The sequence below is a fragment of the Peromyscus californicus genome, unplaced genomic scaffold (genome assembly GCF_007827085.1).
Source record: "Peromyscus californicus insignis strain IS unplaced genomic scaffold, ASM782708v3 Scaffold_6__1_contigs__length_162567912, whole genome shotgun sequence".
Classification (NCBI taxonomy): Eukaryota; Metazoa; Chordata; class Mammalia; order Rodentia; family Cricetidae; genus Peromyscus; species Peromyscus californicus.
This window is the reverse complement of record NW_026294584.1, coordinates 87,108,958-87,122,856: the sequence shown is the minus strand read 5'-3', so window position 1 is coordinate 87,122,856 and position 13,899 is coordinate 87,108,958. Positions and strand designations below refer to the sequence as shown.

Genomic DNA, 13,899 nt, shown 5'->3' with positions numbered 1-13,899 from the left:
CCTCCGCAAGCTGCTTTCCGTCAGGGTCTTTACCACAGCAACAGAAACCAAACTAAGATACTAGCTTTAGCCTATTTGTGGGAAGAAAGGTCAAGGGAGCATATAGCTCAATAAATTAACTATTTTTGTAGGTCCAGCAAATTGTTATGATACATATTCTGAATTCTGATAAAACTGTACTGATCATCCCACTAAAATCTAGGAATTAGAACAGAACCATGGTAACTGAGTAGACACATAAAATCTAAGCAACAATCCAATGCAAATCTGACTTTTATGGTTTTTTTTTTTCAATCTGCATTGATGTTTTGTCTACATGTATGTCTGTGTGAGTGTGTCAGAACCCCTGAAACTGAAGTTACAATCTTGAGCTGTCATGTGGGTGATGGGAACTGAACTCAGGTCCTCTGCAAGAACAGCCAGTGCTCTTGACCACTGAGCCATCTCTTCAGCCCCAACAAACCTGACACTTTTATGTGCTCCTTTATAAAAATTTTTACTTATTTTATTTTAGCTTAGTTATGCTTCATAGAATGTATTCTCTTAAATCTTCCTGTTCCTGGGGCCAGTTCAGAGCACACACTGGTGGAGAAGTGAGGGAATGGTTTCTCTGCCTCTTCTTTTGTAAAAGATCACACAGAGAAAGTCCAGCCCAAAGACAGTCACCAGGAGGCCCTAATCACTTGCTAAAGTCCATGAGTAATTACTTGGCTTTAAGAAGGGCATCAGCAGCTTCATCAACTGCCTTTCTTCGTTCCTTCAATGCACCCTCCACGGTGCGCCACTGGGCCGACTTCTTCTCACCTGTGATCTAAACAGAAGTTTAAGTTACATAAACATAACTAATTGCTCTCACTATCATACAACAGGTCAAGATTAAATGCAGAATTCTGTGCGATTAAATTCAGAGAAAAAAGTTATAGACAATGTTTCTCCAGAATAGGAATTCATTATCTCACAGGGTTAGGGATTTTGGTTGTTTGGTTTTTAAGATAAGGTTTCTCTGGGTAGCCCTGACTTTCCTGGAACTCGATCTGTACACCAGGCTGTCCTCAATGTCATAGAGATCCACCTGCCTTTGCCTCCTAAGTGCTGGGATTAAAGGTGTGTGTCACCACCACCTGGCTGGGTTAGGGATTTTTTTTATGTATTTATTATTAGATTCTCAAAACAGCCAGACTTGGTGGTACATGCTTTTAATCTCAACACTCAGGGACTAGAGGCAGAGGGATCTCTGTGAATTCCAGCCTGTTCTATTAGGGCATTCTAGGATAGGGCAACAGAGTTGACTTTAGAAGTCTCCTTTAACAGCAATTCTCCACGACATTCCCACTGACATGTGATATGGTCTCCATTTTAAGGGCACATCAATTCCCAGTGGAGAATTTAAAAGCCAATCCTCTTGACGAAGAGATAACTTTCATTGCACTGGACCACTGTGGCAGTCTAATAAAATTCGTCTTAGAATAAAATTTTTAAATCCTTAAATTAAAATTTCAAAAGATTACAAAGGAATTCCAACACATTGATAAAATATTTAAAATTGTATAAAACAGTAACTAAGATCTAGTGATAAGATTAATAAACACTCCCAATTTAATACTGATGAGCATAAACATTTCAAATGATATCCAAGTACTACAATGCAATATGGAAAGATGAACTTTGCCTTTTATTACAGAACTCTTCATAACTGACAAATAGACTCATAAAGATACAAACATGAATGACAAAGATGTCTCTTCCTGGTTGAAGGCAATCCAGGCTTACAGAGGTCCAGAAAGAAAGAGCCCTGTAATAGACATAGTCAGGTCAAATGCAGCTGTTTCCCAACACGATGAAAAAATAATCTGGAGCCTGGTGGTGGTAGTGCACGCCTTTAATCTCATCACTTGGAAGGCAGAGGCAGGCAGATCTCTGAGTTCTAGGCCAGCCTGGTCTACAAAATGAGTTCCAGGACAGCCAGGACTGTCACACAGAGAAATCCTGTCTCAAAAAAAACAAAAACAAAAAGATTAAGAAAGAAGAAAAATTAATTCAGGACCAGCAGGATGGTTCAGCAGATAAAAGAGGCTGTCACACAAACCTGACAACCTTTGTTTTATCCCTGAAACCCATATAAATAAGCTGGATGCAGTGGCATGCATCTGTAATACCAGCATTTGTATAACGAGACAAGAGACAGAAACACAAGAATCACCCAAAAGCTAATGGGCCACCTAGCCAGGACTACACAATGTGGCAGAAACCAGAGAGATACTGCCTCAAAAAAGTAGAAGGATCTGACTCCTGAAAGTTGTCTTCTGACCTCAATACATGCACCATGACATGGACACACGCATACTCACACTCTCATCACACACACACACACACACACACACTATAAAAAAGACTGTTATATGCCGGGCGGTGGTGGCGCACGCCTTTAATCCCAGCACTCGGGAGGCAGAGCCAGGCGGATCTCTGTGAGTTCGAGGCCAGCCTGGACTACCGAGTGAGTTCCAGGAAAGGCGCAAAGCTACACAGAGAGACCCTGTCTCGAAAAACCAAAAAAAAAAAAAAAGACTGTTATATATTACAGAGCCCAGTCCACACGCAGCTTTACTAAAACAATCAGAAGTTGGAATGCATTTTTAACATTTATAAAGATGTGCCAGGCATGGTTGTACACATCTGTGATCCCAGTACTTAGGAAAGTGACTCAGCAGTATCCCAAGTTTGAGGTTTGTCTGGTGTACATAGTGAGTTCTAGGCAAGCTAGCCATACATAGTGAGAAACTATCCCCCAACACAAGCAAAAAAATCTGTGAAAATGGGCAGATTTTTTTGTAGCAGGGCACAGTGGTACATTGACACAGGAAGATCACAGGTTTGAAACTGTTCTGGGTTACACAGTAAGACTATCTCAGAACAAATAAAATTCATTTTGAAAATGAAGTTAGGGATACTGTTCAATTGGCAAGTGCTTGCTAGCATACATGAAGCCTAGGGTTCCATCCACAGCAGGACATAACACCAGACATGGTAGCACACTGCTGAAAATCCAACATTCAGGATGTATAAACAGGAGACTCAGAAGTAAAGGTCATCCTCAGTTACACAGCAAGTCTGAAGCCATCCTTTGATACAGGAGACTCTGCCTCAAACAAAAAAGTAAACTTAAATAAAAATAGCCTTGTTACATGAAAATAAAGAAATATGTAGTGTTTCAAACAATTGAATCATGGCCCTAGTGCACCTGGGGTCTGGGTTGATGTCCATGGTCCAGGTTCCCACCAAAGGCCATGTGGATGTTGGGGTCTATGTTGCCACTGGTGTGAGTGGCCTACACTGCCACCTGAGGCCATGGTGATACAGGGTCTTGCTGCCACCAAAGGCCATGTCTGGGTCAGAGGTCCTATTGTAGCCAGGGTTTATGTTGATACCCGTGGTCCAAGGTTCCACCAAAGGTCATGCAGATGTCCATGGTGGACACTGCTGCCTGAAGCCATGTAGATGTCCATAGGCCATGCAGCCACCAGGGGCCATACTGATCTGAGTGGCCTGAGCTGCCACCTGAGGCCATGTCTGGGTCTGTGGTCCTACTGCAGCCAGGGTCTCTACTGATGTCCACAGCCTATGTTACCGCCAAAGGCCATGGGGATGTCTATGGTCTGTGTTGCAGCCAGAAGCCATGTAGATATCCATAGGCTGTGCTGTCATGGGAGCCACATTGATGTGGGTAGCCTGTCCTGCTACCGGAGGCCATGTTGATGTCTATGGTCCAGGAAGCCTATAAGGGCCACGTCTGGGTCCATGGACCTACAACAGGGTCCATGTTCTTGGTCTGTGCTGTCGTCAAAAACAGAGTGGAAGTCCATGATCCATGCTTCCCGCTGATTATGAAGAGCAAGGAGACTACTTTTGCCATGATATCGATGACTGCAGATGTACCGTTAAGAAGAGAGACTATGGAAGGCCTCTATGACAAACCCTATTCCCAACCCAACCCCACCCAAAAAAGAAAAAGAAAAAGGAAAAAGTTACAGCCTAGACAGGAAGCCATCGAAGAGAACTCTTAAAGTGTGATGGAGATGCTCAAGAGTAACTCTCCACAATTGATGGCTTTCTGGTGTAGGTGTGGGAGAGGAAGGACTCAGTTCTATTTAAAAGGCAAGTCACTAAGAATTTGACCATGTTCCAGCAAATATATAGATAGCACAGAGGACTTTCTTTCTTTTTTTAAAACTTCTTTTGGGAAGGACTTTGAAGGGATTATGATTAAGGTGCATGAGGTGAAACTCCCAAAGAATCAGTAAAAATGTTATGTGGAAAAAACTGACAACTCCGCTCACAGATGTTTGTGATAAGAGGCCTAACCTTCCCTCATCTTAGGTAAGGCTTCTGTAAGGTGCCCTTCAGTGGTAAACTGTGTGCCTTCACTGTGGAAGACAACTCCCATTCATGCTGCTCTACTCCAAAGCCTCCAACTGCTGTCCCTCGGAAGGACATTCATCCACTGGGTCCCTGACATCAAGGACCTTCCAACCCTCCCACACCTATGTAATGAAATGACAAATATCCTGACTGCTTTCCCATTTCGCTGCCTGACTAAACTATGATAGTTACACTTTTCCCCCTTTGAACTAAAAATAAAATAGAATTTTCTTTGTACTTATTTATTTTGGGTTTTTCAAGACAGTATTTCTCTGTGAAACAGCCCTGGTTGTCCTGGAACTAGCTCTGTAGAGCAAGCTGGCCTCGAACTCACAGAGATCCGGCTGCCTCTGCTTGGGATTAAAGGCATGTGCCATCATGTCCGGCCACTTTTCAAGTTTTCTAAGTTTGTATCTCTAACAATACTATCAGAAGTCAAATCCAACTCTTTTGTGGTATGGTAGTTTAAGAGACAATGCCCCCAAAGGGAGTAGTACTTTTAGGAGATATGGCCTTGTTGGAGTGGGTGTGCTCTTGTTACAGGAAGTGTGTCACTGTGGAGGCAGGCTTTGAGGTCTCATCTATGCCCAAGTCATGCCCAGTGAGACAGTCTACTTCCTGTTGCCTGCATATCAACATATAGCGGCTACCTCTCCAACACCATGTCTGCCTGCACACTGCTATGTCCTGCCATGATGATAATGGACTGAATCTCTAAACTGTAAACGAGTCACCACAATTAAATGTTTTCTTTGTAAGTTGCCATGGTCATGGTCTCTTTACAACAAGAGAAACCCTAACTAAGACAGGTGGACAGAGGACATATGACTGAAACAACATGATCCTGGAACACAGTAACAGTTGGCAAAGTCACTTTCTGATCATCCTGAGCTTTAGCCTTAATGTTACAGTTCACGTGCTTACTCTATTTTAGTCTAATTGATTTGGTACTGAGACATGTTTTCAAATACTAAAACTGGGCGTAATTTTTAAAGGAAATTTGCTGAGTCCCGCTAATAATTCAGAAATCAAAATTATTATTTTTAAGTGTTTAATAGAAGTTAAATTATTAACATAAACATTACAATATTCAGTGTCTATGGTACATAGAAGTTTTAGTACTATTTCTTAAAATTTCACATCATTCTAAAATATCTAAAAATTTAAAAGTTTTCTTTAAGAAATGCTTGGCTGGGCATGGTGGTGCACACCTTTTTTTTTTTTTTTTTTTTTTTTTAAAGATTTATTTAATATGTATACAGTGTTCTGTCTGCATATATGCCTGTAGGCCAGAAGAGGGCACCAGACCTCATTATAGATGGTTGTGAACTACCATGTGGTTGCTAGGAATTGAACTCAGGACCTCTGGAAGAGTAGCCAATGCTCTTAACCACTGAGTCATCTCTCCAGCCTGTAATCCCGGCACTTGGGAGGTAGAAACAGGTGGATCTCTGAGTTCAAGGGTAGCCTGGTCTACAAATTAGTTCCAGGACAGCCAGAGTTACAAAGAGAAACCCTGTCTCAAAAAAAAGCAATAAATTAAAAAAAATTAAAGGTAACAAAAACATGAAGGACTATTAAGAAAAAGCAATTGTAAACTATCTCTCAAGCCAGGTGAGGTTGTGTATACCTAGTAATCTTAGCACTTTCCAAGTAGAGACAGAAGCATCTCATGTTCAAGCTTATCCTTAGCTACAATCATCTCAGCACAAGCCTGTGATACATGAGACCCTGTCTCAAAGAAACAACCCCCTGAGTTCTCACACTATAACAGTGCTGTGGTTCACTTGAAACATATCTAAGGTTTTTCTCAATTTTGTTTTGAGACAAAGTCTCACTGTGAAGCACCGACTGGCCTCAAACTCAAAAGATCTGCCCCCTCTGTCTTCCCTGTGCTGAGATTAAAGGTATATGCCAACCGTCCCCAGCTGTTTTGGTATTTTTCAGACAATTACTCTAGCTAAGCACACACCTGTGATATCCCTACTCAGGAGGCTTATGCAAGAGGATCGCTGCAAGTCTGAGGACAGTATGGCCTCCTTAATGAATTGCAGGCTAGTCTGGGAACCACAGTGAAAAGATCCTGACTTAAAAATACAGAAGAAAAAGAATACTGCAGACTGTCTTTACTCTGTGAGAAAGCCCATATGGAACAGAAACAGTCTACTACACAGGTCAACCCCTCCTTGGCGTACCTCAGAATTGTCCATGGCTGTTTTCAGTATGTTGGAGTGTGCATTGACAGCCTGAACTGCAGCATTCTGGGCTGTAATAGCCTGCAGAGTGACGGATGCAGTCTGGCTCAGAGCATCTTCTAAACTCTTGGCTAGAGCTGAAAAAGGAAAGAACAGTTAAAAACACATCCTCCTCGCAATGGACTAAACTTTTCCTATTTTCCTAAAAGTCTTCTGCTGCAATTAGTTCTCACAAAAACATAAAACAAAATAAGTTATACATAGGACCCAATCTTAGAAAAGCGTAATTCTCTTAAAAGTACAGGGGCTGTGAGTGGGAACGTAGCTGGAGAAATGGCTCAGAGCACTGCTGCTTTTGCAGAGGACCAGGCTTTGGTTCCTAGTGCTCACATAGCAGCAGCTCAAAACTGCCTGTAACTCTACTTCCATGGTCTTCAACATCTGCTTCAGGCCTCCACAGGCACCAGGCACATACATGGTATACATACATACATGCAGGCAAGCACTCACACAGATAAAAAAACAACCAATGAATCTTTAAAAAGAATTAAGTATGGATGGCAGATCTGTCAGAGTTTACTATATTAGTTCCACTTGTATAAAGTCTGAGTTTTCTAAAATAAAAGGTGTTTTAGTGGGAAAATATCTTAGAAAGGCTAACTTAATCAAATGGAGAAAGGTTTAGAACATTCTGAAGGGAATATATATATGTAGCATAATCATTAACTATTTCATTTTATAAAAATTGCACAGACTCACCAGGAAAAAACAGATGCCTATTTTCAACTTCTCAGAAAGAGGAAAACTCATAGCAAACTCACATGTCTAGGATACAAGAAGATACTAGACAAGATACAAACAAGAAAACATGCCAACAAAAAAGTAAAAGAAAAGCTATGTGTGGTGGTGCTTGCCTGTAAACCCAGCACTGGGGAGACAGCAGCAGGAGGATCACCACACAGTATACAACAAAAGCTTATCTCAAGCAAGGCCAATGAGATGGTTCAGCAGGTAAAGGTGCTAGCTGTTGAGTGCAATCCCTGATCGCCACATACACAGGCCATGGTTCTTGTGCTCCCACACACACATACAAACATATATACAATCAATCAATCAATCAATCAATCAATCAGATTTTAAAGCAGGCCCTGTCTAAAACAAAGAAACAAAATTAAACAAACAAACAAATAAACAACAACAACAAAAACCAAAGGGAGACTTGGAATGGACAGTTTCACCAAAAAGCACACAAGAAATAAACACCAACATTAAAGGCTGTCTCCTCCCCCCCCCCCCTCTCTCTCTCTCTCTCCCTTCCCCCGACTTGAACCTTTTATTTACTCTGTGAGTATCTGGAGGAGACAGGGTGTGCACATGTACACAGATAAGTGAAGAAAGGCAATGGTGAGAAAATACCAAGAAACTGAGATCAAACTGCAGCTTAATCTAAAGAGCAAGGTATCAAGAAAGCAAACAGGAAGCGAGGAAAAATACGGTGCTTGGATCTTGGGACAGGCTTTGTTAATGGTGGGCATCGAAGACTAGGCAACAGTGAACCATACAAAACCAGGCTGTAGGCAGGTCACCTGCAATGCTACCTTCTTTAGATGTCTAGCTACAATGCTTTAATCCGTATTTTTTTTTTTTTTTTTTTGGTTTTTCGAGACAGGGTTTCTCTGTGTAGCTTTGCGCCTTTCCTGGAACTCGCTTTGGAGACCAGGCTGGCCTCGAACTCACAGAGATCCGCCTGGCTCTGCCTCCCGAGTGCTGGGATTAAAGGCGTGCGCCACCACCGCCCGGCTTAATCCGTATTTTTAAAAAAGTGCACATGCATACATAGTTCTAAGGTTTAAAGGAAAATTAAGAGGCAAAACCAAGATGCTAAATTTTTTCAGTTTGTCTAAACCAAACCATGAGAATTTAGACCTACCCCGAAAAGAAGAGCCAAAGCAGCAGACTCTGCTTCTCTGATGTATAACTTAAATCAAAGTGCTCATATGACAAAGGAACAGAAAGAAAAGTGAGGAGAAAATCCCAACTTAACATGTAATCTTATACCTCGGAAGACTGAGGCAGAAGAACTGTAAAGTCAAGGCCACCCTGGGCTAGACAATAAGTCAAAATCAGTCTGAGCTACTCATGGAAAAAAGCATCAGAGAGACAGATGAGAAACAGGGGGAGAATATGACCATTATGGGGAAAATGGGAAACATAAAACCACTTCACTCCTTTACCTAACATTCTCAACTATCTGTAACAAGACCAGGCATGGAAGAGCACACACAGAATAAAAACAGCCGCAGAACCACGCAAGGCCGCCACACAAGGCCGCCACGCAAGGCCGCAGGGGCTTACACAGACGCCCTACACCTGGGGCTCCTTCTTCTCCACTCTCTCACAATGAATGGCAGCTCCTCAGAACAGGGCAGAGCCAACAAGGTGTCAAGGAAACAGAGCCAGGTGCAGCAGCAGGAAAAACAAGTGATGTCGCCAGAGAGAAAATTCACAACAGCTGCTGGAGAATTTGAAAGTAACTTTCTGTTCAGCAAAAACCCCCTTCCACCCCATTATTCCGGAAGTCACTAATACACAGCAGTACAGTGCCATAAGTGACAGCCTACACCTCCTGTAAACAGGGGCATCTAGTACCATTTTTTAAACTATCAAAAATCGTAATGGGGGCTAGGGAGATGGCTCAGTGGGTAAAATGCTTGCTGCTCAAGCATGAAGACCTGAGTTCAGATCCTCACCAACTACATAAAAGCTGGGCATTGCATCAAGTGCATCTGTAACCACAATGCTGGGGTGGACAGTCAGGCAGACCCCAGGGGACCACTGGCCAGTCAGTCTAGCCCAGTGGTTCTCAACATTCCTAATGCTGCAACCCCTTAATACCGTTCCTCGTGTTGTGGTGACCCGCCCCCCGAACTATAACATTTTTTGTTGCTACTTGATAACTATAATTTTGCTACTATTATGAATCATAATGTAAATATATGATACACAGATGGACTTAGGGTGACCAAAAGGGGTCATAGGATGAGAACAGCGGTCTAGCTGAAACAGCAAGCTGAAGGTTCAATGACAGATCTTGGCTCAAAAAATTAGGTGGAGAGCAATACAGGAAAATATCTGAAGTCAACCTCTGGGCTGTAGATACTCATGTACAGATGAGTGAACCTGAGCGCGCGCGCACACACACACACACACACACACACACACAAAACACAGAACTGAAACTTTAGAGGAAATACACATATTTTGCTAAAGACTAGCAACATGTAGAACACCCTCTTTCCTAAGACTGCCAACAGTAAGTCCAGAGTAGAGGTATTATAGGCTGCAGTGTAAGCCACTGAGGCTCACACTCATAAGCATACAATTTTTTTTTTTTTTTTTCCCCTGAGACAGGGTTTCTCTGTGTAGCCTTGGCTGTCCTGGAATATGTTCTGTAGACCAGGCTGTACTTGAACTCACAGAGATCCACCTACCACTGCCTCCTGAATGCTGGGATTAAAGGCGTGTGCCACCACCACCTGGTTAAGCACAACAAGCTTTAAAGGTTGAGATGACCCAGTTCTGTTTCCTGGAGTTATACAAAAGCGTTGTACTAGAAAGGATAGAATGGATTTGGAATGTTCACCAGTAATACCTCACATCACCTGGATCACGGCAGTTTCAGTGGAAAGAGCACAAATGAGGAGAGGATGGTGGGAGCTAGGCACTGCCACAAAGAAACAAAGGAACCCAGGCAGCTCCCGGATGACAGACAAGCTGGCCTGAAGGATGAAGAGAGCCACCGAGAGTGACTTGATTTACATACACTGCATCTCAACTTGTTCTTGCTCTTCCTGCCTCGCTAGACGAGCTGCAACTTCTTCAGGTGGTCGCTCCCTTACAGATGAGAATGCTTCCTCTTGCAGCAAAAGTGAACAAGAGGAGAGCAAATTTCAACAGATTTTTTAACAGCTAACAGGGACCCACAGTGATGGCAACGCAGGGTGTGAGGACCTAAAGCATCACCCTCTTACAACTCCAAAGGAAGTGAGGCAGCTACTTCACCATATTTTCAAGATTACCTTAGACTCTGGAATTTCATCTGTCCTAGGCAAGTCTGAAGACTGGAAACCAGTCTACGCACACATTTCCAAAGTGTCTAAGGGCCAAGGCAATGCACTTCTGATGAGAAAACATCTACAGCATAACACATGAATAATTAAACTACCTGAGGTTACAGATGCGGGTTTTCCTTCACCAGTGTTGGAACGGTCGGTTTTTAGAGCGTCCTCATGCTGAACCGCAGGGGCTGGGACCGAAAGTGTATCACCTGCTGCAGAAATAATTTGAGCTGCCCCTGTAGATGCTATAAATACATGTTATGCATGGTACTCGCACTGTCCTTAACCCGTAGGCAAGGATCTGCTGCAGAGCACTTCATGTTGTACTACTTAAAAATACAGATACTTCCACTGCCCTGTGTTGGAGTAAGCACAGAACCACACAAAATTGAAAGGTTGAGAAGGCACAAGACTAAGTCTTCTCAGCACCTACAGACACTTTAATCCCTCTTACCTCAGGAAAGCCTTCTAGTGACCGTGCTAAATCTAAGCACAGAGAAGTGGACATCAGAGTAATACATCAAAAAGGAACAGCAAAAGAAAAGTTGTCTGTGGCAAAGGAGAGAAAAGAAAGCAATTCAGGAGAGGGTCTCTAACCGTCCTGAAGAATGGCAGAGATAAAGGAAGAAATGAAAGATGTGGAACAAGATGACAGTTTGGAACACAGGGAAGACTATGTTCACAGTGAAGACAGTGTGTGAAGAAAAGAACTCATAAAAAAAATCACTTCAGAAAAGAAAGATTAATTTATAAACAAAAATGTTCATGGAAGAGAAAAACAATTATAGAGATGACATGGGTAGGAGACCAGTAAAATGAGACAAATTTTGTTTTAAAACTTGAAGGCCCCATTCAAAAGATAAACCTATATTATTAACAAAATCTACTCACTGGTCTCCCTGTTTCTGCCATGGCTTACTTATCTATATACCATACTGTTTTGAGGCAGTCTCATGTAGCCCAGGCTACCCTTGAACTCACTATGTAGTTGAGGCTAGTCTTGGCTTGTTGATCTTCCTGCCTCTGCCTCCCAAGTGCTAGAATTACAGGCATGTGCCACCACTTCTAGACAAATAATAATAAAAATAAATGCAGGCATAAATTCCCTGGCTCAGCCCCTCCAACATCTCCCCACTCCACTCCAAAGAGAACACAAAACTCTTACAATGGCTCCCAAGGCCACCCTTCGGCTCCCTTGGTGGATCTGCCACTGTTCTCCACTAACTCCACTTCAGCGTCAGTGGCAAGCCTTGGCACTGACTCTCCTGTGGCCTGGGACACTTTACCACAGCAGCTATCTGTGCGGTTTTCTCACTCCCTTCTATCTTTCTAGTTTTTGCTCGGGTGAGGTTTCCTGATTTATTCTGCTTAAAATTACAAGTACCCTTCCCAGCATGGCTGACTCTGTACTGCACTTGTTTATCTGTAGATGAACTTCCTTCTCTTGTCCCATCAAGGAACTGTTTTTTTATTTTAAAGTGTGTGTTCACTGGTAGGTCCCCAGCTCCTATAACACACTCAAGGAGTATTTGTTTAATCAGAGTCCAGTGATTTATCAAGTCAAAAGTAACTGCAGAAAAATAGAAGAAGGCGATTCAGGAAGGTTCAGCCATTAAGAGCACTGGCTGCTCTTCCAGAACACCTGAGTTTGATTCCCAGCACCACATGTAGCTCCAGTTTAAGGGGATCCAATGCCCTCTTCTGGATTCTGTGGGCACTGTATACACATAGTACACAGACATATATGCAGACTAAATACCCAGATGAATAAAATAATAAAATCTTAAAATAAAGAAAAATTACAGGAAGTCCAAGTGTATGGTGAGCAGAGGTATTTTAGACAGGTGCTATACACTAGGGTAGAATACTGGCTAATCCTAAAAGTGAAAAAGACCCACAGGCATATGCAAGACACATTTATCACCAAGACAGAGAAAACAATTATAGAGATGAGACTTGCGAAGAGGAGGGAGAAAGTGAGAAGGGAGAACACTCTTCAAGTATACATAGGGGAAAAGGCCGGGTGTCAAACAAAGGGAAAGAGAATTCAAGTGAACTGCTACCACCAAGTTCAATGCTGTGTCCACTCAACCACTGAAATTCACAGGGGTAGGACAAGTGAACTAAGGACTCCTGAGAGTCCTTCACAGCACAGGAAGGACCATCCTCTAACTGCAGGGACAGACACATTAAGACAACTCCTCCCATTATACCTTCCAAAGAGTGGCTCTCACAAGTACCTGCTGAAGCTGGAGTGTCTCCCTTCTGTTTCTGGGTTTGTGCCACGGGCAGTCTGGATTCTTTCATCACCTCTGATACGCTGGAGATTTTTAGTGGCCCAGACTGAATCTTGGAAAGGGAAATGTTTAATATTTAGGATATAATATTGTCTTTAAAAGGGAATATAAAGTAATATTCTTTTTTAAAGGTCAGGATATCAACATTTTGCAATAGACTCATAGAAAAAGCCATCATTACTACAAAAATGCATTCCAAAAACATAATTCCAATGGACTAGCCCATGTATTAGCAATACCAAAGTCTTCTTCTATGATGATAATAAAGCATATAATACATGACATCCCCCTTTATGTCATTCCTTTTACATATTTAGCACTGAGAAAGCTATGTCCACCTATGTGCACTTCCTTTCTAAATAAAATGATAGTTTTCTCTATGCAGTCAGTCAGGAACAAATGAGGATTCGAGGCCTGGAGCAAGAACGAACACTTGTTTGTTGTTTCTCTTACTGCCAGAATTCATGCAATCACACGTGAAGACACATGGTTGATTTGTAAGTAATAACTGCTTTCCTTTCCCAATTACAGCCAGGCTGACTTAACACACTGTTCATTAATGGAACTGCCAGGTTTGCTAGGGAAAATAAAGGAATAATAAAAAACATTCTTGTTCACCAATCTCGTCCCATTTTGGTTTTTGGCCAGAGCAGGCAGTGAGTCACACAGTCCTAAGATGACTACTTAACAGAAACGCTTTACGACTTTTATTCCAGAAACTAGAAAGATGTCCATTTTCTTTAAACTTGACTGCCTTAATTAAAACCATCTTTGAATATTATTATGTCCTTGGGTGCTTTGCCGGCACACGTCTGTGCCTCACGTCTGCTTGGTACCCAGGGAAGCCAGAGAGGGCATCAGAGCCCCTGGAAC

General features: G+C 42.4%; 1 protein-coding gene across 11 annotated transcripts in view; it reads right to left on the bottom strand.

Annotated features, from left to right (window-relative positions):
* The window catches only part of Immt (inner membrane mitochondrial protein), a 44,224-nt gene that overhangs the window by 12,694 nt on the left and 17,631 nt on the right, over window positions 1-13,899 (bottom strand). For 2 of the 11 annotated variants that reach the window (XM_052720378.1, XM_052720379.1), the window contains exons 4-8: window positions 12,970-13,078; window positions 10,837-10,974; window positions 10,435-10,527; window positions 6,612-6,748; window positions 708-811 (exon numbers count right to left, since the gene is read on the bottom strand). In XM_052720378.1, the coding sequence (XP_052576338.1) occupies window positions 708-811; window positions 6,612-6,748; window positions 10,435-10,527; window positions 10,837-10,974; window positions 12,970-13,078 (581 nt within the window). Of the gene's footprint in view, window positions 1-707; window positions 812-6,611; window positions 6,749-10,426; window positions 10,528-10,836; window positions 10,975-12,969; window positions 13,079-13,899 lie in introns of those variants that run through there. The other 9 variants (XM_052720380.1, XM_052720383.1, XM_052720384.1 and 6 more) reach the window with 6 other exon arrangements.